This window comes from Scophthalmus maximus, chromosome 14 (genome assembly GCF_022379125.1).
Source record: "Scophthalmus maximus strain ysfricsl-2021 chromosome 14, ASM2237912v1, whole genome shotgun sequence".
Taxonomy (NCBI): domain Eukaryota; kingdom Metazoa; phylum Chordata; class Actinopteri; order Pleuronectiformes; family Scophthalmidae; genus Scophthalmus; species Scophthalmus maximus.
In genome coordinates, this window is record NC_061528.1 from 7372959 (window position 1) to 7395985 (window position 23027).

At 43.7% G+C, this 23027-nt stretch overlaps 3 protein-coding genes and 1 long non-coding RNA gene across 6 annotated transcripts; 2 read left to right on the forward strand and 2 right to left on the reverse strand.

The window, feature by feature from the left end:
• Positions 1-154: 154 nt before the first annotated feature.
• On the forward strand, positions 155-2473 carry LOC118320512 (cytochrome c oxidase assembly factor 5). Its single transcript, XM_035651381.2, has 3 exons — positions 155-387; positions 1645-1728; positions 2058-2473. Exons 1-3 carry the CDS (start codon positions 286-288, stop codon positions 2097-2099), a joined length of 228 nt encoding a protein of 75 aa, XP_035507274.1. The 5' UTR covers positions 155-285; the 3' UTR covers positions 2100-2473.
• si:dkey-4e7.3 (uncharacterized protein LOC402865 homolog) lies at positions 1402-6330 on the reverse strand. The gene is made up of 7 exons (XM_035651379.2): positions 6193-6330; positions 5694-5785; positions 5296-5483; positions 4195-4374; positions 3997-4108; positions 3189-3325; positions 1402-3061 (listed from the first exon to the last, which is right to left on the reverse strand). The coding sequence occupies exons 1-7, from the start codon at positions 6258-6260 to the stop codon at positions 2714-2716; spliced, it is 1125 nt and encodes a 374-aa protein (XP_035507272.2). The 5' UTR covers positions 6261-6330; the 3' UTR covers positions 1402-2713.
• LOC118320513 lies at positions 5359-6680 on the forward strand. Its single transcript, XR_004796340.1, has 2 exons — positions 5359-5498; positions 6182-6680. It is a non-coding gene; the product is annotated as an uncharacterized LOC118320513 (long non-coding RNA).
• A 492-nt stretch (positions 6681-7172) lies between these two features.
• On the reverse strand, positions 7173-22569 carry inpp4aa (inositol polyphosphate-4-phosphatase type I Aa). Of its 3 annotated transcripts, none has more exons than XM_035651374.2 (24): positions 22418-22569; positions 18026-18290; positions 17882-17926; positions 17265-17383; positions 17047-17163; positions 16834-16913; positions 16615-16732; positions 15909-15999; positions 15677-15824; positions 14619-14749; positions 14206-14310; positions 13976-14084; positions 13839-13856; positions 13549-13735; positions 13071-13346; positions 12832-12979; positions 12601-12633; positions 11779-11951; positions 11517-11640; positions 10601-10868; positions 10023-10120; positions 9818-9930; positions 9568-9722; positions 7173-9476 (listed from the first exon to the last, which is right to left on the reverse strand). In XM_035651374.2, exons 2-24 carry the CDS (start codon positions 18123-18125, stop codon positions 9344-9346), a joined length of 2889 nt encoding a protein of 962 aa, XP_035507267.1. In that variant the 5' UTR covers positions 18126-18290; positions 22418-22569; the 3' UTR covers positions 7173-9343. The 3 variants fall into 3 exon arrangements, with proteins under 3 accessions (XP_035507267.1, XP_035507268.1, XP_035507270.1); XM_035651375.2 differs by lacking the exon at positions 22418-22569 and adding an exon at positions 19665-19796; XM_035651377.2 differs by lacking the exon at positions 13839-13856.
• Positions 22570-23027: the final 458 nt, after the last annotated feature.

Genomic DNA, 23027 nt, shown 5'->3' on the forward strand with positions numbered 1-23027 from the left:
CAAAAATAAATACATTCTGTCGTTATGAATTTGTAAAGTTATGACTACAAAATTCAGCCTCATACCCTTAAAAAGTGTCACTTATCAAGAGAATACATGAAAACTACAAGTCCTCCCAGCATGCACTTCTTTGCCTCATGTACTTCCGTTTTCCCATCATGCCCGTTTCAGAAACATGGCGGCTGAGTAGTATACATAACATCCATCCGATGCCTTTGCGGATTTGTTCGCGCCACTTGAGACTGGATATAAATAACTAGTTGTGTTGACGTGGATTTTGAAACAATGCCGAAATATTACGAGGACAAAGAGCCGGATTACAGAGCCTGCGCCGGCATCAGAGAAGACTTTAAGGAATGTCTGCTCCGGCACGACTGCGTCGTCAAGGTGCGTGCTGCAGTGAAACGTACCGTTTGAATACGTGACTACGTTAACTTACTAACATCGAACCACATCTTAAAAACATCAATATAGTTTCTAATGAGTCAGTTTGTATAACGATAAACCACGGCTACACAACCGCAATTTTTTGAGCTAGTAACTTCCGGCTAGCTAAACAGTTTGAGCTAACAATTTAATTTTTTTAATATTTAATTTGCACTTCGCCCCCCAAAACTCCATTAAAAAAGACTGCCACTTTAAATGTTGATATTCCTCCACGTGTTTTGAATCGATGGAAGACGTTGTTCAGTTCGATTCATCTTAAAGGTCATATTACCAACAGGTATGGCTAAATACAGCTAGCGCCTTTTAGCTAGTGACAGTTAGCCAACTGGCCCTGTCAACAGAATCAAAACGATGGTGTGAACCGGTGACATAACTTCTTTGGTGGATCAATTGTAAATTTCCCTGACGGACTTACTCTTTAAAAAAATGTATGTATATATTATGGGGTTTATATTATATATGGTAGATGATGTGTTGTAGGACCTTCATTTTTTGGTCCAGTTTGTGGACAGACATTTTTGTAACCGACCAACGACCACAGATAAGAACCTGTACACCTGTGGTCCACCCACACAGGTATTTTCTGATTTGACCTCTTGTCGGGATTGTGTGGCTGTGGACAAATGTAGTTTGACCTCCACTCTCCTGTTAAGTCTGTATGAACCTGTCTGGGGTGGGGAGCACTGGTTGTCCTGTTCCTACTATTTCATTGTATTTAAGACTATTGTGACATAATAAAGCCCCACCCATTTCGAACATGACCAGGGTCTAGTCAATAGACTGTATAAAAAGATGGACGACATGTTTCTGCTTCCCCCCCATTGTACAAAAATGAAGCTAAAATATCCCAGATACTTGTCATCTTGCACATTTGACGTCATTTGAGGCCTTACCAGAACAGTAAACTCTTGAAAATACACCAGTGTGACAGGAACTAAATAAAGTCACAGAAGCCATCTTAGACAAATTTTTATTTAATGTGGACTTTTTAAAAATAGGTCTATGTCCCATCTGCAAACATGGAGGTGGTGAGGTTTTTGACCTCTACTTCAGCCAGCCACCAGGGGGCGATGAGGATGACTTGGCTTCCCTTTTAAGGAGTCGTCCATATTTATATACAGTTTATGGTCTAGTCAGCGTTATTAAAACACAGAGATTTCAGATCAAACATTTGCAACTGTCTTCTTAATTTGTCAGGAGGGGAAGCTGCCCAGTGAGTGTTTGAAGGAGGGCCACTGCAAGGCCCTGCAGACGTCCTTCTTTGAGTGCAAGAGGTCAATGGTAAGTCAGGGGGTAATTGTGCTGCTGTTGCGAAAGGATTAGTGCAACAAGACTCTAGTTGGCGTCTAAATTGCCAGTGTCTTGTTACCACAGAGATAGTCCCTTTAAGACTGGCCCATTAGACCCCAAAGATAGATGGGGAAATTAGGATAGTTGTGATATACTAATACAAGATGTTTTTCATAAGTAAAGCAGATGTTATGTTTTCAAAACCAATGACTGTGTAGTTCTTCCATGTCTCTTTCAATTAAATCATATTTAGTCTAGTAGAAAGATGATACAGTATTAGTTTTTTAAGGGAAGACTGACCTGTCTCTGTCTTTTTACAGCTGGACACAAGGTCAAGATTCAGAGGAAGGAAAGGATATTGAGAAACCAATGTAACGCTGATGTTGCCAAGTGGTTGAGCGAATACTGGAGGTTCAGCTGTAAATACTTGGGGTGCTGTTCGGGGCTCGGTGCATGTGCGGCTTAAAAACCTCATCGGAAGGAAGTACTTCAAGCGAGCAGGCATCAAATGACAACCAAACATAAAAGACCAACGCACACTGTCACTCAACAGGATACCAACTCATCAGTAAAATGCAGCGCTGGGAGAAGAAAAAAAACAGACTGTCACTGACAGGGGCGTCAAGCATTTAGATTTTCCTTCTGTTAATGTATTTTATTATTTTTTGACGAATGAATGCGTGTTTAAGATATTAAAAACAGTAAAAATCAATAAAAAAAAGACTTTATATCAAAATGTTAATGTGTCACTATTATATAATAAAAAAAGACCTGGCCAAATTATAAGATATGCATTGTATTAAAAAAAAATTATCACGGCGTCATCATACAAATTAAGTATACATAAATGTAAAAACATCAAAAATAGTCTGGTCTTTTACAACTTAAGATTGTGCTAAGTTACAATATGCAGTCAGTTATACAGTTTTACATTAGTCTAATTCTAGGTACGGTCGCTCCTGCCCACTCGGAGCGGTCACTTCAAAGCGGCCATCATCATCTGCTTGAACTTCTCCATATCCACCTTCTTCATGATGAAGGCCGTGCATGACTTCTTCGTGAAGCCCACGGTGTCCACTACCATCATGCCTCTGGTGTGTGTGCCCGTCAGCTCCACGCTAACTGGATACTGGTCGCTTTCCATTATGAACGCATCATCCACAGCGGCTGCCATGGCGTATGAGTCGCACGAAATGAAACCGCTGCCGGCGACCGACTCTTTTTCAAACCTCTCGGTCTTCGATGCCTCCATGCTGTAACGGAAGATCCGCGCCATGAAGCGAGCTTTATCGGTGTCCTGTGCCAACCAGGCGTCGCAAAACTCCTGTCAATACCAAACAGAGGCGTCATTTCAGAGAAGCTGCAACATTTTTCTGTTGTATTTGTCTTTTTGAATGTGCTGTGAAATCTATTGAATATGACGTTGGCAGGTGTAAAAGAGAAAGCCTTACCCAGGACAGCTTGCTGTAGCAGGTAAACTCCCAGCAAGCCAAGTATATGGGACACTGGTACTCATTCAGCACAACGTAAGCTGCTTCTGGATCAGCAGCAAAATTGAACTCGGCGCACGCTGTGACGTTTCCTCGAGCTGGAAACAACATACCACAGAAAAGCTGATGACTCTGATTAAATGGTGAATCACAGCGTGACATGGTTCTCAGGTCTAGACAGACATGAGAACTTCAGGATTTGAAGTAACTTGATTAGTTACAAACACTGGGGTCAGAGCTGCAGCTGATGATTCCTTATTGATTGAAGTTTTCTTGATTCATTGTTTAGGATTTTGTCTGTATAATGCAAGAGAGCATTGAAAAATGTGATATTTGCATTCAGTATTCAAATATAAACGTTGTATTCAGGAAGTTGAGGAAGTTGCAACCAGATACTATTAAGCTGTTTGGCTTGAGAAATTACATGAATAGTGAATCATTTTAAATAATATTTTTGAGTCACAAGTTCTCACAAAAAGTACAATTTCGGGAATATTCTGTGGCGTCTGGGCAGAGCAGTCAGGAGGCAGGACACGATGATAACTGCTGCGTAAAGCATTGTTTACAGTCATCAACACGGCCACTTGTTTACTGTTAATTTTAGGGAGATTTTCCTCCTGCTGTAGTCCCACATGGGCTCACTCTGACATTCTCCAGAAATTGTACTAAGGGGCTGGTGGGAAAAGTTCAACATTCCTGACATGAGATGAAATATGATACAACCATCAAACCAATGAAACAAAGTCATCTCTGTGTTCTGTTTACTGACATTCCGTGTTGCCTCCCATGATGTAGAGCCCTCGGAGTTTACTCGGTAGCGACGGATCAATCCTCACAGCCAGAGCCAGGTTGGTGAGCGGTGCCGTGGCAACCAGAGATACCTGGGAAATAAAACACAGACTCATTAAAGACATGGCGAGAAATACATACAGTATGCAAAAAAATGGAGCTCTGTCACACCTCTCACCTCTCCTGGGTTCTCATTGATGATCCTGACCATAGCGGACAAAGCGCTCTCCTTCTGAACCTGGTCCAGACCAGGAGCGTCGGGGTCCGGGGCGTCTCCGAGCCCGTCATGCCCGTGGAAGTGTCCCGCACTGAGGTTGTTTCCTAGGATCGACGCCGCAGCACCTTTAAACACCGGGATCTGGCACATGGAAGACAAGCACACAAGGTGAAAATCACAAAACATGTCAAGAAAGATTTCTGCATAGCTGTTACTATAAAACATCCAAACATGGATAGAATTGTAAAATGTTTACATAAATACCATGGGACCATAGAAGTTTGTAAACCATCATGCATTTTGAGGAACCTATCCTTTTACTATTATATGCCCTTGATATATTGTGTCAATATTGCAAAAAATAAAATCATACATGCCTTGACTGAAGCCCTAACAACCCAACTACAAGATTAAGTGTGAACTTGTTTTGGGTAGTTGAGTTGGGGAAGATATGAGTGACACACACACAGAAAATATTAAATTTAAAAAAAAGACATACTCCCATTATGTCCTGATGTCGTGTTGTTGTCAAGTTTGAAAATGAGCTGAAACTTTAGCAAATGATAATTTTTGGCCATCAATAAATCCCAGTTTTAACATTTTCTATTGCACTTTGTATTTTATATGGATTCTTCCTACAAATGCGTCTGCTGTTCAAACAGTTTGGACAATAAATCAAAAAGTCTTTTTTGGGAGACATTTCATGTCTTAAATAGAAAACTCAGCTTTTTTGGTGATGCTGCAGCTCATGCTCGGCGCCCTGAACCTCTTAATCACCTGATGTTTTCCTTTTCAAATTTACAAAGTACATCTTTTATAATTCGATGATCAAGCAAACTGAGCTCACACCCTTTGTCTGGTTCCTGTCTCGAGTCATGTGGCTTGAGGAACAGCAACTCGCTAATGGCCAGTTTTATGAACAGCAACCTTACGTCACGTCTCCTGTAAATTCCAATTCACGTCTTGACTTTTGAGGAAGCACGTGCGTGTTGAACGCAGTATTTACCAGCTAGTCCCGTCTGTATCGTTAAATAACTAAACTCACACCAGTGCTGCACCCACCTCGAGTTTATTACAGGCTTGCAGAACGCGCAGTGTGTTCTTACACACATTCTCCACTGTGGTGTTTCCATGCACACAGGTGATGCCCAGGAGCTCCACGTTGGGGGCGGCCAGCGCCAACATGATGGCCTGAGCATCGTCCACACCACAGTCTACGTCTACCAGCAGCTTTTTACTCATCGTGGAGCCTGTGGAGCACAGAGGTTAGGACAATGACAACAATACCCTTTAACAGGCATGATCTAACACTGGTTAATGTTCAATACTATAAGTAAATTAATAATTTCAACAACATTGAAACCAAAATCTATAGCCGGTCGACAATGAGCCTTGTTGGATGTTTGATTCAGTGAACCTTCCTCACAGAGGAAACAGATTATTCACAGAGCAACACTCACCTGTGGTCACGGAGTGTGAAACAGTCGAAGTGTAGTGTCTGTGGGTCGGTGCTCTTCCTTTAAGAACTGAAGTGTGGTCAGCTGCAAGCAACCTTTGTTACCCGATACATAACAGGAAAAAACAAAAGGTTAATGATAAGCCTGACTCTGTGTTAAAAAAAAAGAAGGCAGAAATACCAATTTACTTGACTAAATGTACTTAAGTACAGCCACTGTGGTGGAATAAACTAAAACATTTCCCTTTAGCGAAGCATAAAGTAACAGAAACATTCTGGTTCCTAACATGTCGCTGCTGTACCTGAGTAACTGTACAGTTCCCTTCCACCACTTATGTCTTAATTATTGTGTCCACATCCAAATGCCTTTCGCGCGTCCTTCCAACACGTGCCACGTCAAACAGGAATGTGCAAACATTCGGAATATTTCTGATCGCTTCGTGTTTTGAAACCTTCGTGTGTGTGTGTGTGTGTGTGTGTGTGTGTGTGCAGCCTTATCTCACCTTCCCACAGATCCGCTGATTGCAATATTCCGTGTTCCTGCCGCAACTCGCCTGAGGATCACCGCCATGCAAGACGGACGAAGATCTGAGAGGAGCGCGGAGAGGTCTCACTCCGACGTGATTTCAGCCCAACTGTTCACACATTAAATCATCTGACTTTGAATTTTTATTTTGTTTAAAAAAAATCACAATTGTACAATACAGTTGAACTTTAAGGGACAAGGTACGTTTGAACCGTTTGTTTTTTTGGTACAATTGACACAGGCAGGAACCGGAAACGGGTCGCTTTTTCGTCTTTTCGTTTTTAGCCGAGAAAAACAAAAACAAGAATTCTGCTCGATTTCTTGTTTCACTTTTCTTACTGACGAACATGTATACCACCCGATGTTTCCTTTTCATTGGTGGGCGGGTCTTCTGTGCCCCCTTGCTTCTGATTGGCTATGTTTGCGCTGTACTCTTCAAAATAAAAGTGCTACCTCCTGCCTTCAGACGGTGCAATGTCACTAATATGGATAGATAGATGATAGATAGATAGATAGATAGATAGATCACTGACCATACTTGTACAACTGTCGGCCATGATGCCGCATAGCAGATTTAATAATCATTTATTATGATGCTCTTGTCAAGAGGTGCCGCACATCATTATTTTATTACATACAATGACAATGTTTCTCATATCAGATGTACGCTCTGTCTTTCATTTCATTTAGTTAATCTGTAATGTTGTCTGTAATTATTGATTTGAATGAATCCATCTTTGGTCTTTAAGTCATCCACTCAGGCAACTTTAATTATTTTGCCTGACAAACTTTTAGTGTAGTAGGAAAAGTACAGCTGCAGATAAAGAAAAGAATAAAAATTCATGATGGCTGAATTCCATTCCGTTGCTGTAGTTTCAGGCCTTGGAACTGTACTTTCTGGCTCAAAGCTTTGATATAGAAATAAAAGTGGAGAATTTAATTTACTGGCACAATACATTTGCATTAACAAGCTTTTATTCATCATCCAGTTGCAGCTCATATCTCTGAGGGGGTGGAGGTGTCTCCCACACTCCCTGGTCCAACCTGTGTGCATGAACAGCTGATCAGAACAAGGTCCTAACTTACTCAATAACAATGGATAAAACTATAATAGCATTTGAGAACAACAGCCATATATATATAACAGAAACCCCTGTAAGCAAAATAACATCTTTAAAATAAAAGTCCCTGTCTCTGTGAGTTTTGTACATTAAGGTACATTAGAGTCCATAAGTATTTAACTGACAACAGTGTTGTTGAAGGTCGGCACAGTAATGCAATATGTTTATGTAGCTGGAGTCTCAAAACATTGCATTACAGTAGGCAACTGCAATAGTTAACAGTGTTCATGCAGGTTAAATTAATATTTTTTTATCAATTTTTTTTTTTTTTTTATCAATTTCAATCACAAATTTCTGCAATTAATTCAAATGAGAGCTTGAAAACTGAAAACACACCCTGAAGTAAAATCGAATAAAATCCAACCATTATTTTGCTAATGTCTTACATATCTGTATCTGTAGCCATTTTTAGAATAACAGAATAATGTGATGCATCACGTCTGAAGCCCACAATCTGTGCGTAGCATCAGAAGAACCTCCGAATTTACATTACAAATCGTTGTGTTACAAACGCCAGTGACTAGTGTCATATATTATACTTCTTCAAGACATGTGCTTGTCGTAGAGAGTGGTGGTGTTGAACATCTACGTGGTTGAAGGAGGAAAGGTGAGAGGGAGGAGAGGCAGTAGTGGGAGCTTGATGACAGACGACAGGCTAAAAAGCACTGAAATGAATAAGTGCTTTGACTATTACAGCGTCCTGTGGGGCAGATTAGGTCCAGAGAAACATCTTAACAGGCAAAGGGGTTTTGATAAAGCTGATCGTCTGCTGTGTTGCCCACTTTGGATTGTAAGCAACATGTACTGCAGGCAGCTCCAACTGGCAGAGAGTTGCTTTCACATCGTCTCTTATTTGGCTCTTTCCATAACTGACCAAACTGGACAAATAGGTTGGTAACCTCAGCCTCAAGAATAGAGCTGGTCTTATTGTGCATATTTATAAATATATTTTTTTATTGTCAACAAATCCCAGCACATTTTATTTCTCAAAAGAAACCTCAAAACTTACAGAAATCTTTAACCTGGTTGCAGTATATTCCTGTTTAATCTTGTCTTTATCTGCTATTTATATCTAATTGTATTTATTTTTCCCCCACCTATGAATGAATTGTGCTATATGAAATAGTTTATCATTTTTTTTATTATAATGAAACAGCTAAAACAGCCGCGCACTGTGGTTTAAAACAAGTGTTGTTCACTCTTTGTTCATTCTATTTTCACACATTTGGTCTGGTGGTGAGTTTTTATAGCAGAGGGGAGGATGGAGATTGAGGGGAATGACTCACCACTGCAGGGCCCATGTTCACCATAACGAGGGGAGATGTCAACCAGGGCGACAAAGAAGCTCACTGGCGTGTTTTTAACGGGCTGTGGAGCAACAGCGGAGCTCTATGCGCCGCAGATGAAGAATCCACATCAGGCTTTGGAAACACAGCTGGAGGAATTCTTTGTTGCTCGTGCTCTCAGCATGGGATTTGTTGACAGCGAGAAAAATATATAGACATCGGCCTGCCTTATTCTGTAGCTGATGAAACTGATAATATCAAATAAAAGCAGCTTGAACATGTATAGATATGTTTACCCTCAACCCACATTGTCTGTCTACAGGCTGAGACATTTACACATCTTATTTCTAGGGAAGTCAAAATGATTCAAATCCAGAGTGGCTGTACGCCTCCTGATGCTACCGCTGGCCCAGCAGCCAGACAGTGGTGTCTGCACAATGGCGACATTGTTACACAGAAGTCTTTTTGTGTTTTCCGGTTGTGAAGTGGCCGTGAGAACTGTGTCATTCTAGTACTACTGAGAAGAAGAGAGAGAGAGGAAACCGCTAGAAAACAATCTACAGTGGCACTGGCACTTGGACATTAATCATCTTGACAGTGAGTAAGCACAAAACAAAGGGCTGTTGTTCCAGCTCGTGTTGGTATTTTTCTTTGTGTGGTGCCATCATCATCATTATCCCCTCCAGTCTTTTGGGTTTCCTCCGGACAGAAGCGTCCTCTCTTAGGTCTCCACCTTCCCGTACGTCCCCTCCGGGGGGCGATATTGTTTGGGGAAGGCTTTGAGCTGGAGCGCGTTGAAGGCGTATTTGCGACATCCCACATTCTTCATGGTGTTCTCTCTCCTGCAGCCCTCGCTGTGGGAAAAAAACCCCCAAAAACGATGCATTGTATATGTTATGGGCAATACATTACTTTTTTAAATTAGATCTGGGAGCAGGGACTCACCTGCGCATACAGTCCAGAGCCTGGTAGAAGACCTGTGGGGCCAGGGCGTGCTCCTGCTGCAGGATCTGACACTGCTCCAGGGTCAGAGACATGGCCGTGCGGTCCTTGGCACTCTTACAGCTGGTGAAACGCACTCCGTTCAGGCGGCGGCACGCCTTCAGGGGTTCAGGAGAGTTAAGGGATTAGAGGAGAAAAACAGAGCTTTTAAAATGTTGGGGCTGTGTGTGAGGACATGAAAAGCGAAGTCTACCTCCGCCGCCTGCCACAAAATCTCCACGTTCTTGCTTTTCTTCGCGTTCACGTTCTGGCTCAGCTGTTTGAGCAGCTCGGGCACACTGGTGGTGCTGCGGGAGCGAGGGAGGGCTGAGGAGACAACAGAGGAGGAAGGACGAGGTGGATGACATGGTACGTGTTCTACTCCGCGATCCAAGTGTGTCGTGTGTCTGCAGACTCACAGTCTTCCGGCAGGACTTCTTTGAACTGGTCGTAGTACGAGCTGAGGCGGGTCATGCTCTCCATGTTGATCACGTCTTGCAGTGACGTGTCTCCGAACCTGGAAACACGTTCAAAATGAAGAGTTGACGCTTTTCACCTTCTCATCTCTCACGACAATCGTGACACATCTGTCTTGTTGCTCTAAATGTGAGTTTAATTTAAAAATATATCATTACCATAATCCGTCAAATACACTTTCAACAATTTTTTCTTTCTCTTTGAAAGAGTTATACCACGTCAATGATAAATGAAACTTCTCCATTAAACCATGGTGAAATTTAATAGTTAAGCAGCTTAAATCACTTTTTGTTATTTACTATTATTTGTTTAAGGAATTTACAACCTAAGGAAACCCATGAGGGTCAGTTGTTACAATTTTTTCCAAGTCCACTTAGATCAACACATACATACAACACGGAACTGTATTTGTAGTTGTTTTTAGAGGATTATTTGAAATTCATATTCAGCCAAGATTGATTTATCCAGGATGCCACTTTCTGCCCTTCACTTTCCCTTTGCTCTCGTCCCAGAGACTCACTTCTCAGCCAGCGTCTGCTGTTCGTTGATCCCCACGTTGAACAGGATGGGCTGCACGCGCAGCAGCATCCCGTTCTGGATCTCCCGCGGCAGCGTGTCGAACATCGCCCCGGGCATCGGAACCCTGACGTTGAAGCCGTTCCTGTTTCCCGTGATCACTGGCAGCATGTCCGGGGCGAAACCCGAGGTTGCCTGGGTAACTTTGAAGGTGACGTTTCTCAGGTCCGTCACTCCGACGCTCATGTCTTCCAGCATGGCCAGCTCCTCCCCTTGAAGACAGGCCGGGTAAGGTAAGACAGTCAGCAGAGAGGTTCACGATGATGGTAATTCATACAGATATCTGCGATAACCAATCATTCACAACCCAAATTATTTCATCTGGAAAAGAAACACAAAGAACATAACATTACATCCATCATGGCTGTTACGTTTATATGTATATATGTATATTTAGGTGTTTGATGGCAGATATGTCCAAAGCTTATTTTAGTGAAATATGGGGAAAAGTTAAGTCTTGTGCTTGGAAAGGTTTGCACCATAAAACAACAATATGGTTCATAACTCGTGAACTGTGAGGCCATTACAGTTTCTTCCCTCTGTCCTTCTAGAAATTTCACCTTTAACCTTTCATCATCTCATTGATTACCAAATGTTTTGGCAAGAATGGCCTATTTCAAATATCCTGCTTGAAGTACAAGAATGCAAATAAAATCAGATTCATAAAGAAAATATTTACAACATGCTAATTTTAAATTGTCAAAGGTTCATGGTCATGACTTGATACAAGACCCTGAGGTCTTGTGAAGGATTCAGGACAAATCACATGGTGATTTTACAGCCTCGGTTGAGGTGCATGCTGTTTTGAAACAAGAGCACACGCAGACAAACACAGGTACGTACTCTCACACACAACTTACCATAGGTGCTGAGGAGGCTCTCATACTGCACCAGTAAGCCGATGGTGTGCAGCTGCCTGAGGAAGCCGGAGTCGCACAGACAGTTCCTCAGCTTGAGGATGAAGCCACAGATCAGAGCCGTCAGCTGTAAGCAGCACAACCCATATCACTGCAGTGCAGAGGAGTCGTGTACTCGTTTTATACCACGCCATGTCGCCAAAACTACAAATGTGTGACAGACAGAGTACTGTAGGTAAGAAGGGGGAGTTAGAGGCCGACAGACCGTCTGGCAGAAGACGACATCGCGGCGGTACTGCAGGGTGAGACTCATGGCGATGGTGGGGGCGCTGTCCTGCATCAGGAGGAACACCATGGCCTTCTTGGCTTTGTCACTCATCAGAGACGCACAGTCGGACAGCGTGGCGAGGACCGGATACAGGGCGTCGCTCCACTCACCTGCACACATCGCACAAGTTAGACACACACACACACACACACATACTCATATACTGAACCTATAAGGTTTAGTGCACCTGCATTTAAAGATTTTGTAGTATGTAGAGTCGTTAAAATCCATTATACTAACATTTATTGATCAATAGATCACATTTCCTGTGAACCCATGTGAACCGATGAAGTAGGTGTCAGGTTGTCAGTTTTGCACACCATTTATATTCTGTTTTCAAGAAAACAGGGATTGCCAGGTAGAAATGATGCTCTATTTTTATGTTATAAATGTAAGAAAGTAACATCATATAATGTTTTTCCTTTTCTAAAATTTCCAGTCACTTGATCTCATATACAGTAAAACATCCCACATGGAAACTTTGTTCATTTTGGTTTTCAAGCAAATTCTTAAATTCACAATCTTAAATTGTCATATTCATGTTTATGAAGTCTTACCAAATATACTAAAACCTGGCTTGAAATTTTTTCTTTAAATTGATTAAAATTCATCAGGCAACTTGAAAACTTTATTTTTTATTTTAAATTTAAACTAATACATAAAACAATGCTGAATTAAATTATTATTATTTGGGTTTAATCCTTTAAGCACACACTAATTATTAAAAGGAAATTGCTCTCTCTTAAAGTTTGCTCTCACCTGGAGACGGCTTTTCCACTTCTGGGCTCTTATCTACAGATGGGAGAAAAAAATAACAATTCAAGAAAAACAACTTTCACACATGACACACACTTTGGTCCTTGTCCTCAGAGGTGAGATGAATCAGCACATGAATGATTGTACCTCATTCATAGACTCTGAAGCAGAAGTCTTTATGTGCGTGTACGTGTGTGTCTCTGTGTGTGTGCGTGTGTGTGTGTGCGTGTGTACCTTTCTTAGCGTTACCAGGCTCCTCGTTGGCGAGCAGGAAGACGTCCTCAGAGCTACTGTCACTCTGGAGTTTGTCTCGCTGCAGCAGCCTATCCACCCTCTGGATCACACACTCCAGGCTCTTATCAACATTCAACCAAACCTTCTCCTGCACACAGACACACGTTGCACATTAAGATAAAAACGACGACAGCGCACGACGCGCAGACATTAAAAGACGCAGACACGCTTTCTCTTACCCACTCGTCCTCATGCAAATCTGCGGAGTCCCGCTTGTTTTTGCTCCCCTCGCTGCCCTCTGGAGGAGCTGCGTGGCGAGACGGTGAGACGGCCGGGCGGGACGGGGAGGCGGGTCGACGGGAGGGGGAGCGGGACGGAGAGCGAGAGGAGGGCGAGAGGGAGGAGGAGGAGGGGGACGGGGTGCCCGGGTGAATGAACTCCGGGCGGGCGGCTGCCAGGGCGAGGATGGCCGAGGACAGGAGCTTGGAGTCACACACGCTCACTAACTGACGAGTCTGCGGGAGCAGAGGAGGAGGACGGAGACAGAGGGATGAAAAAAAAAAGGTTCTCATACTGTCGGCATTATGTAGAAGTAGGCAAATAGACATCTTTTTGGCCTTATGATGTTAAAACTGACTGCACAGTGTAATGTCCCCCCTATAAACTTTGTTTTCACCACATCATTCTCCTGGACACTAGGATGTGGTTTGGTCGTACCTTCTCTGTGAGGATGGCCAGGGTTCTCTCCAAGGCGTTGGCCGAACGTTCCTTGGCAGCTCGCGACAGACGTTCAGTGTAGTAACACACTTGCGTCTTCAGCGTGTTAATTTGACCGATCAGCTCCTTTGCCTTCACGATGTCCTGAGGCTGGTACGTCTTCGCTTTAGGGCCAGAGCCGGCAGAGCTTCAGGAACGAGATAGAAAACAAAGCAAATTAACAAGTGTCGTATACACAGAAATAACAAAAACACAGACAACCTGTAATATACTCATACACATAATCTCACCTCTCCTCCTCATATGTGCTGAATTGCATAAAAGAAAAATTCACAAAGTAAGATTAATTAATAACTTGTAAAACCCAACACCAGCAAGACACCCACAAATCACAAGAGCCCTGTGTTTTCTGCTTCTCTCTACTCACTGTTTTCTGGCTCCCTCAAGCTTGTGCAGCAGTTTTCGGAGGCCGCAGCCTTTAAAGCCTTGATGATGCGCTGCAGGAGCGCCGATCGTCACAACGTCATACGTGCGGTCTGATTGGACGACAGAGGACAATATATATATATATATATATGTATAAAAACATGAAATAAGATATTGAATTAACAGTTTCATTAAAAGTTTGGACTTGAACATGTGTGCCCAGATACCTACCATAACCAGACTCTCCCTGCACCCTCATCCTCTGGATGTGCAGGTTGGTGGGAATGAATTCCAACTTCCTCTCGGCTTTTAAAGTGCTTGACTTAAAAGACGGACCTGAGAGAAAGAAATATTTTTCAATATTGATTTTTTATTTGTTTTTACATAAAGAAGAACTCTCACATGTTTAGTGAGTACAATTCCCTAAAGTTATATGAATTATGAGATGAATGGTCGGTAATATAATCTATTTTGTTGGACTCACATTTTGAACTCAACCCAACCCAATTTAAAAACCTAAAAAAGTATATAATGTTTCAATCAGGTGGGTTCATGAGTATGAATCATCCCCAAGCTTGAAAAGAAAATATTTTCTGGCCCCAGTTTTGACAAATGACCCGGGATTAACAGTTTGTGGTTCTCACCTTTATACTCGTGCAGGTCACTGATGGTCTCCTGGTAGGTGAGGATGATGGTCTGGTACTGAGTGATGATCTGCCTCCTGAGGTTTTCCCAACACGGAGACAGCTCACCCAGTTCCTCCAGCTCACAAACCCTGCGGCACCACGAGAGCAACGAATGATCGAGGCACAGTACGAGCAGCTGACGCACCGATGAGCTCTCACAGCTCGCAGTCGGTGCAGCCGGTTCAATTTAGCCCTCTGCAATAAAACCTAACGGTTGCACATTTCCAACTCCTCAAATTACAAACATCACAAGCAACCGTTGAGAAAATGGCAGCAGCGGGAGTTGTACTGATAATGTTGCTTTGACCTTCTGATGATGACAACGATGAGAACACAGAGGGTATACTGTTAATGATGCAGAAAAACAGACACTTAAATAACAAAGCACAAACACCCTTCATTCTATTTCCCTACATTATGTCCCCAAGGAGACCTGGAAAAGATTTTCCTTTCAACACATACACACACTAAAACAAAAGTATAAATGATAAATATAAGATAAATGATAAAAATGATGTCATACTTCTTTGATTGCACTAGGGCCCTGAGGTTGCAATATAAATGGGAGGGCTCTTGAGATTACTAAAAAGGGAAATAAGAAATAAACTAAAACTAATTTGTGGTGCATGAATTTTTTTTCTCTCGAATTTTTGCTTTGTGTGCTGCCATACAAGGAGCTAACAAACTATCTATGGGGTGTGTACAAGTAAAGAAATATGATTATATTAAAAACAAACTATTCTCGGATATTGTTTGCAGCGGACGATTAAAGTATTATATCTTTCCACAAATTAAACTACATGCCTAAAATGAGAATGCCTTGTTGTTACATGGCACCAAAATACACTATGGAAAATAGGGATATCGACTTGAGGCTCACAGCATCAAGTCGACACTGCTTTCCGTTCAAGAGTCACTAGGTTGGAAACCACTTCACTACGACGCTCTGTTGCTCTGCCCTGTTGCCAGATATTCACGCTCTGCTCATCCATATCCAGACAACTTTCGGACGCTACCTGACGGCATCTTCCTCCAGCAGCAGTTTGACAAACTGTCGAGGGATGTGCAGGGAGAGCATGCTCTCCGCCATCTGCTCCAGGATGCGCAGGTGATTGCCGTCCGTGGTGGGGAAACGGTACATCCGCGACATGACCCCTCCAAACCCTGCGGCAGACGGGACGCGCTGTCACAAGCCTAGAATGACTCCTGTCACTGGAGCCGACGATGTTCATGCGGACACACACTCACCGGCCTTCAGCAGCGGGTCTTTGCACAGGGACGATGACTTGGATTTGATACTCACGGATCCGGTCAGGCTTTCATCAACAGGGAGAACCATCTGACATACACACACACACACACACACACACAAAGAAATCCCTCAGACCTCAGATATATTTTCTGTATATATATTTTAATCAGCTGAATATTTTCTTGATTATGTGGTTAACTTTTTGGATATATTTACTAGGAAAAATGACATAAAACAACGATTCAGGAATTGAAATTGATAAATAATGCATCACAAGAATGCCGATGATCTCAATGGACTAAGCACTCAATAGCTTATTCATGTCAGCTTTTAATATTACTGCCCTGCGGTTGCCGCCGCTGACCAACGCAGTGTCAGTCTAACAATATAGGCTCATATATCATGCACTTGTTCACTTGAAAGGAATGTTTCGCCAGATGTAATGAAATTCCAGGTTCTTAATATGTCAAGTTCATAAAAACATGAGGTCACCGTGATCTTAACCTTTGACCTTCGACCACCAAAAGCAAAGCGCTGAACATTTGCACCAAATTTGAAGAAATTCCATCAAGGCGCTCTTTTGCGATTTCGTGATCACAAAACGTAACGCCTCTGACTGCTGGCTGTCGCCGGCGCGGAGGCATAAAAAAAGCAGCAGCGTAGAGTTGGCCTAGCGTTAATCATAAAAAATTGATCGCTCACCCTTCCATTGACAGTGTCTCCCCTCTGCAACCTTGCAACAGGGGCCCTCTGCTCGCGCTTCTCCTCTATCTGCCAGGCGATGACGGTGATGTTGCCCACGCGCTCATTCTCCGCTGACCTGACGCACAGCCACATCGGCTAAATCAAACTTTCCCCGAACTCCAATTCCGCGTGCAACTGAAATGATTTGGACATTTATTGAAGCAACTGGTTGTTTACCTGAGAGTCAGGTGCAGTCGGTGGTGCTTGTCCTGCAGCAGCTCCTTCGCGGAGAACATGGACGAACCAAGCATGTACATCTATCACAGAAGAAACACATGCACCCCAAAGGATTTCGATCATTTCAGCCAAGAACGTGTAGACTAAAAGTTTTAATAAGCAAGAACTTTCTTCATTTCCTAGCAGGGAAATTCAAAGGCGGAGAAGTCTTACCGTGCCCTGGGAGCGGTCCTTCACGTCATAGACAGAGAGCTTGACCTGCGTCTGCTGAGTGATCAGAGAGTCCTGAAAGAACGCTATGCTGCTCAGGAAGATAGGGTTACTGGTCCCCTGGAGAAAAAAGAGACGTACAGAGAGAGAGAGAAGGATGAAGTGGTTGTGGAGTCTCCGACGACGGGCACGAAGGAAGGGCAAGCGATCCGGTGGTGCACCTCGATGATTTCAGTCTGAGCATGCTTGGTCCAGAAGGCCTGGGGCGGCGTGGTGCAGCTGACGGCGACAAAGCTGGTCGGCTTACGATCCAGAGACGGAGTGACCAGTTCACTGCAGGCTGCGACATACGAACACAAGAAGAGATTACAAACTGTGGGATTTACCAGCGGGATGGTCACTAATCCTCAGCAAACTGTTTGTGAGTTGTTGTTGAGCAGCAGTTTTTGTTTGCATTAAATGATTTCAGGCTCCAAAGAGTTTGATTTTAATTCGATATTTGAGGCTTTAGACACCGGCCGAAACGTCATGATTGACAATTGAGACTCACTCCCGATTGGTTGAGTGCGTGTTCAGATGGGACCTCGAAACCACGGCTACTCAAATTTACGCCAAAAGCTCAAGATGGCCGCGTCTGTATCCAGAATATTTTGGCTTCGTTTTTGTACAGTGGGAGGAAATGGAGGCGTGGCGTCCATCTTTACATACAGTCTATTGGTTTGGATCTTTTCATGTGAAGTGTACCATTTCAAAGGTAAACATTTGAACCATCCTTCCATCTCCAATAGAAGCACATGCACTGTTTGGCCTACATGCCGTGTGCAGCAGTGTAACTTACCCACACTAAACTCCAGCACAGGCTCGTCTGGATCCTGACTGTTGCCTGTAGGACGGAAGAAAAGGGGGGATGAGGAAGATCTCTTTATACGCGCTGGCATTTCATCATCAGTGAAGGTTGCCATGGTAGCTGTTACTTAGTTACCTGAGAGCGCCAGTCCCATCATCTCAGCCGAGAGATCAAACGTGTTGGCCCGGTAAACTGACCACGGCCGATGGCGGGGGCTGCGCTCCTTCCCGGACATGGTGGGGTCACGTCAGGGGGGGGGGGGCGGGGGCGAGGGTGGATTTTATATCAGGAGCCGGCACGGATTCAAAAGCGGTCCGTCGCGTCAGTTGTTTAAGATTATGTGTACGTTGGTTTCCCTTGTGTGTCGATCTGAGTGGTCACACGTTTGTCGACGATAAACCTGAAAGGAAAAAACAGAAGAAAAATGATCATCTGCTCTCTTCACAGAAACAGCTGAGACAGACTGGACATCTTGATACTGATGTCATCCCTTCATCAACACAGCTGCTGAGCTGAAAAAAACCCCAGACAAAACTAGACAACCTCTTGTCATTACACACATCCTCAGCATCACATTACCGCCTTCTACGTATTCACAAGGGGAATGCGATGAAGAGCTATTTGGCTGTCGGGAAAATAGCGTTGAGCTACGATGTTCCATTCGGAGATGAACACCGTATGAGCCGTTGTGCAGTTTGCCGAGAGTGCTCCACTTATTCCTTTCCCCTCTGTTAACATTCTCATATAAACAGTGGGGAAAAAAAGTTTCTGCGGGGAAAAGTGTGACTTTTCACACCACGTGCAGGATATGAGACACTGAGCAGCGGCAAGACTGACTCCTGAGTTCTGCCCTTATAATGACAAGCACACATACACAGACAGCCAGAGCCCAAAAAACTGAAAAACGTAAACATATTTTACACAGATCTCACACAGATTTGCATTAAATTCTCCTCATACAGTTTGTAAGAATACTTCAAATATGTGGTCCTCTGTGCCTAATCATTGCCAATGTTCAAAAGTAAAAGCCTTTTAGACATTTTGGACAAAGTATGAAAGGACACTGGTCTGTTGAGTTTTGATGCCCATATTGAAAGGAGCCGCTCTTGTTGTTGTTGTTGCACAGCTGACGCGGCACCTGCGAAAAATGACTTGCACCAGTGAGTCACAGGAAACGAAGGCTGTGCCAAGTGTGCCAGCACAGGAGATTTGGCTCCACTGAAACATTTATAATTCCTCGCTGTGTTCCTGCGTTGTCTTTGATTCACTTTGGCTTCATCTAATTTTCTCCTTATTGCACTGATAGGAAGAGACAAAAGATGCAACCACTGCTCGGCCGTCACCTCTGGATGATCCCCGTGCCGAGAGATGCCACTCAAGTATCTCTTGAGAGGCAGATCCCTATTTCTGTATTTAGATAAGACAGTAACGTGCTTATGTTCGAGAGGAAACCTCCTCTGATTGTGGCACGATGTTCAGTAAGGGGTTTGAGACAGCACAAGGAGGTATATGTTTCATTGACATCACCGGCAGTCGCGTGTTCCATTCTCCCCAGACAAAGCGCGAGAGAAGCTCAAAGACCAGATCAAATCAATGTCACAAGCGATCACACAGATGTAAGAGACGACTGCAGCACTCTCAGGGTCAGCACTCAGAACCACAGAGCAGTGAGAGGAGCGAAGAGACACGGAGGAAGGAACAGAAAAGAAAGGACAAAATGAAGAAAATGTAAAAGGTTAAGAGAAGGGGAAAGGGACGCAGACTGACGACTAACCTGAGCTGAAAATGTTTTCAAATTGCCCAAAGAGGTTACAGTTTACATTTCCTGTGGCATGTCAGACTCAGTTAACATTTCCCTCTCCTAAGAATGTGTGTGCGCATGCGTGCTTGTGTGTGTTGCCTTCGCGCAGAGTGATCGACTGGAATAAATGGGACTTCCGTCTCAGCCTTCACTCACAGCGACCCGGTAGACCGAGGCGATATCTGGTGTTTGTCTGTTTTGTTACTGTATGTGTCTATTTATCTGATACTGCGACGACAAAGGGGAGAGAACAGCTCTGTGCGTGCCACTGTGCATTCATGTGTACAGACTTCTGCAACGGACGTCTATTTTTACACGTGAATCTGGTTTGACGTCACGAGGAAAGGAAAACACCATTTCCCAGCAACACACACACACACACACACACACACACACACACACACACACACACACACACACACACACACTTTGCATAGCACTGAAAGTGTGAGTGCGATGATCTTTGCCAGTTTATCTCTGTTCTGGCGGCTTTCGTGTGCGACCAAAACAGATGACAATTACAGCAGGGATGCTCTGCCTCATTAGACTGTGGGGCAGTAATCGTCGGTCCTTGTCTTTTGACATGCTGTGATCTCCGCTGCCTGTGGACTCAGTGGGAAACTCTCCAGGAGACCCAGAGTGGATCTACCGCTCCGCCACGGGGAGCCACAGATCACCGTCATTTCAGGCATCAGTCACAGGCGGTCTGCTCGACGGGAGGCAGAACCTCGGGGAGCATAAGCCAATCAATCATCGGACAGAATTAACGACTTAAAATTTTGATTATTTTTTTTAATCATTTGTATCATCCATCGAGCAAAAGTCCAAAAGACGTTCTGGTTCTGTGAGGAGATTTGCAGTGTTTCATCATCATAAACTGAATATCTTTGGACTCGTGGGGCAGCACCTGAGAATTATTTTCATTACCAATGAATCTGATGATTTTGTTTCTTGACTAATCAATTAATGGATTGCTCTACAAATGGCCAGAAGAACAATGGAATAAAGCCTTGTGTTTTTCCAACCAACAGCCCAAAGTTTTATGGATGACCAGCAAATCCTCACATTTAAGAAGCTAGAACCAGTGAATGTGACACATTCTATTCTCAAATGGTTCTCTGCTTAATTTTCAGGTGATCAACAAGTCAACGACTCAACAGAGAGTAATGGAGATGTGAGCCTCACTTCCGATTGGCCACAATGTGACTAGTCGTTATGGATATCTGGGTTCCGGTCCCCAAGACAGATGATGAAGTGCCATCGAGCAAGGGGCTGAATCCCAACCAGCAACCCCAGCTTCCCCTTGCTCTGTAGGTGACCTCTGACCTCAATAAAACCAATCAGGTCAGGGGGAGACATGTTTTGTTTCTTTAAAGGAAGGTGAAGACGGTGAAGAGGGTGAAGAGGAAGCGAGGGAACATGGTGAATAGAAGAAGGTTCAGGTGTTCCTTGTGGCCAGACCATCCTCTGGGACGGTACGGAGACAGAAATGACCCAGTTAGTCGGGCTGGCGGCGCACAGCTGGCCCCCTGCAGACGCTGTCAGCACCGGCTGCACTGCAGTGCCTCTCTCTCCGACGTCCTCTTCTTTGACTCATCCTTTAAATCTTTAAAAAGCCTAACGTTCCCTTTATTCTGCTCGGTCATCAACCCTGTCCTTTTTCCAGCCATCTCCCTTTCCCCGTGTCCCCCTGTAACACTGAAGTTCTTCTCAGTGTCCACCTATTGATCCTGTGTCGGTCCAGAGCTGAGCTGTGCCAAAACTGCCGCCCCTCGAGTCCCATCTACTCGACGAGGAAACGGCACATGTTAGGCACAGGAGACTGATCCATCAATTGCTTTTTGATCCGAGCGATCAAAGAGGAGGAGACTATGCGGATGAATTCACTCCAAAGTGGAAAACATTTAACCACGACAGCAACTGGAAGGGACATGACGCGTTAAGGATCTGAGAGAGAAGTGAACATCAGAATGACACCACGGATGACGATGATGGTGATGATGATGATGATGATGATGATGAACAACTCTTATACAGTTAGAGGATCCTTCGCTACCAGGAGGAACAGTTATTGGGCAGGTTCAGAAGTCACCGAACATCCTTTGTTCAATATCTTTATCAAATATAAGGATCAGATGTGCACACAGAGATGGGGGGGGGGGCGGACAATCCAGAAGCTGGTAGTGAACCAAAGAAGAGCTGGGTGTAATCCAATTTCCTCTCTGTTACGAAAGAAGTATACAAACAGTGATTCAACAGATCCGATCTAATCCTTCGCGCTCTGCTGGGAGCATCTGGGGAGGGGGCCTGCAGTGACGTGTGAATGCAATGTGAATCTATTCATGGCAGCATTAGGCAGTATTAATATTGCTGCCATCACATTATACTCGCTCATTCTCTGACACTCGGACAATAACAAATGTTGCGTCATGATTATGAGCTGATGCTCATCCACTGGGGGCTGGTGTGTGGAGCTGCAGGGTGTTCACCCCGTTCAGCACAATTAAACACAGGCCACGTATTTAAAATTCATCAACAACCCACATAACAAAAATCGACATTTGAGATATAAAATATTAATATAAAATATCGTATCGTGACCCTGCTGCTGTTTCTCATCGACTGCATCTGTCACCGAGAGCAAACGTCCTCGGACAAACCGCGAGAAGACGCGAGGCGTGATGAGAAACGTGTAATAAGAAATAAATACATTGAATTTGTCATACCGTGAAGAGAGAAGCGATGGGTTCTTTTTTTCATATTGATGCGCATCCTGGTTGCGTGCTCGACGACGTCTGCAGCTCAAGACTCGCCCTGACTCCCTGTGACACAGACAGACGTAATGATGCTCCACCGGGAGCAGCTCCTCCTCTGTACCACCGGGGGGCGCTGTCCGCCCGCTCCGCAGGGAGAGACTGTGCCACCAGACATGAGCTCATGTGCTTGTATATATAGGATGTGCATGTATTGTATGCAGATGGTTGTAGAGCATTGGGGTCAATACATCAAATGCATTAATGCATCTCTTTCACTTGTACACTGTGAAACTACATTTCTACCTGGAAAAATTACAAAAAGTTAGGAATGCTAGAAATAATCATTGTTATGGATCAAGCAGGTTTTTAATGAAAAAAAAGATCTGTCTTCTCTACAATTTGTTATTTGTTGAATTTCGATCTACATCAAGGGGACTCCCTGAATCAAAATAATGAGACATGAAATTATAACATCATTGATAATAATACTAATAATATACTAATTCAACATTAGTATGACAAGTCAGAATTGCTAATGGAAATGTGCTAATAATTGGATTGAGAGGGAGTTGTGTCTTGA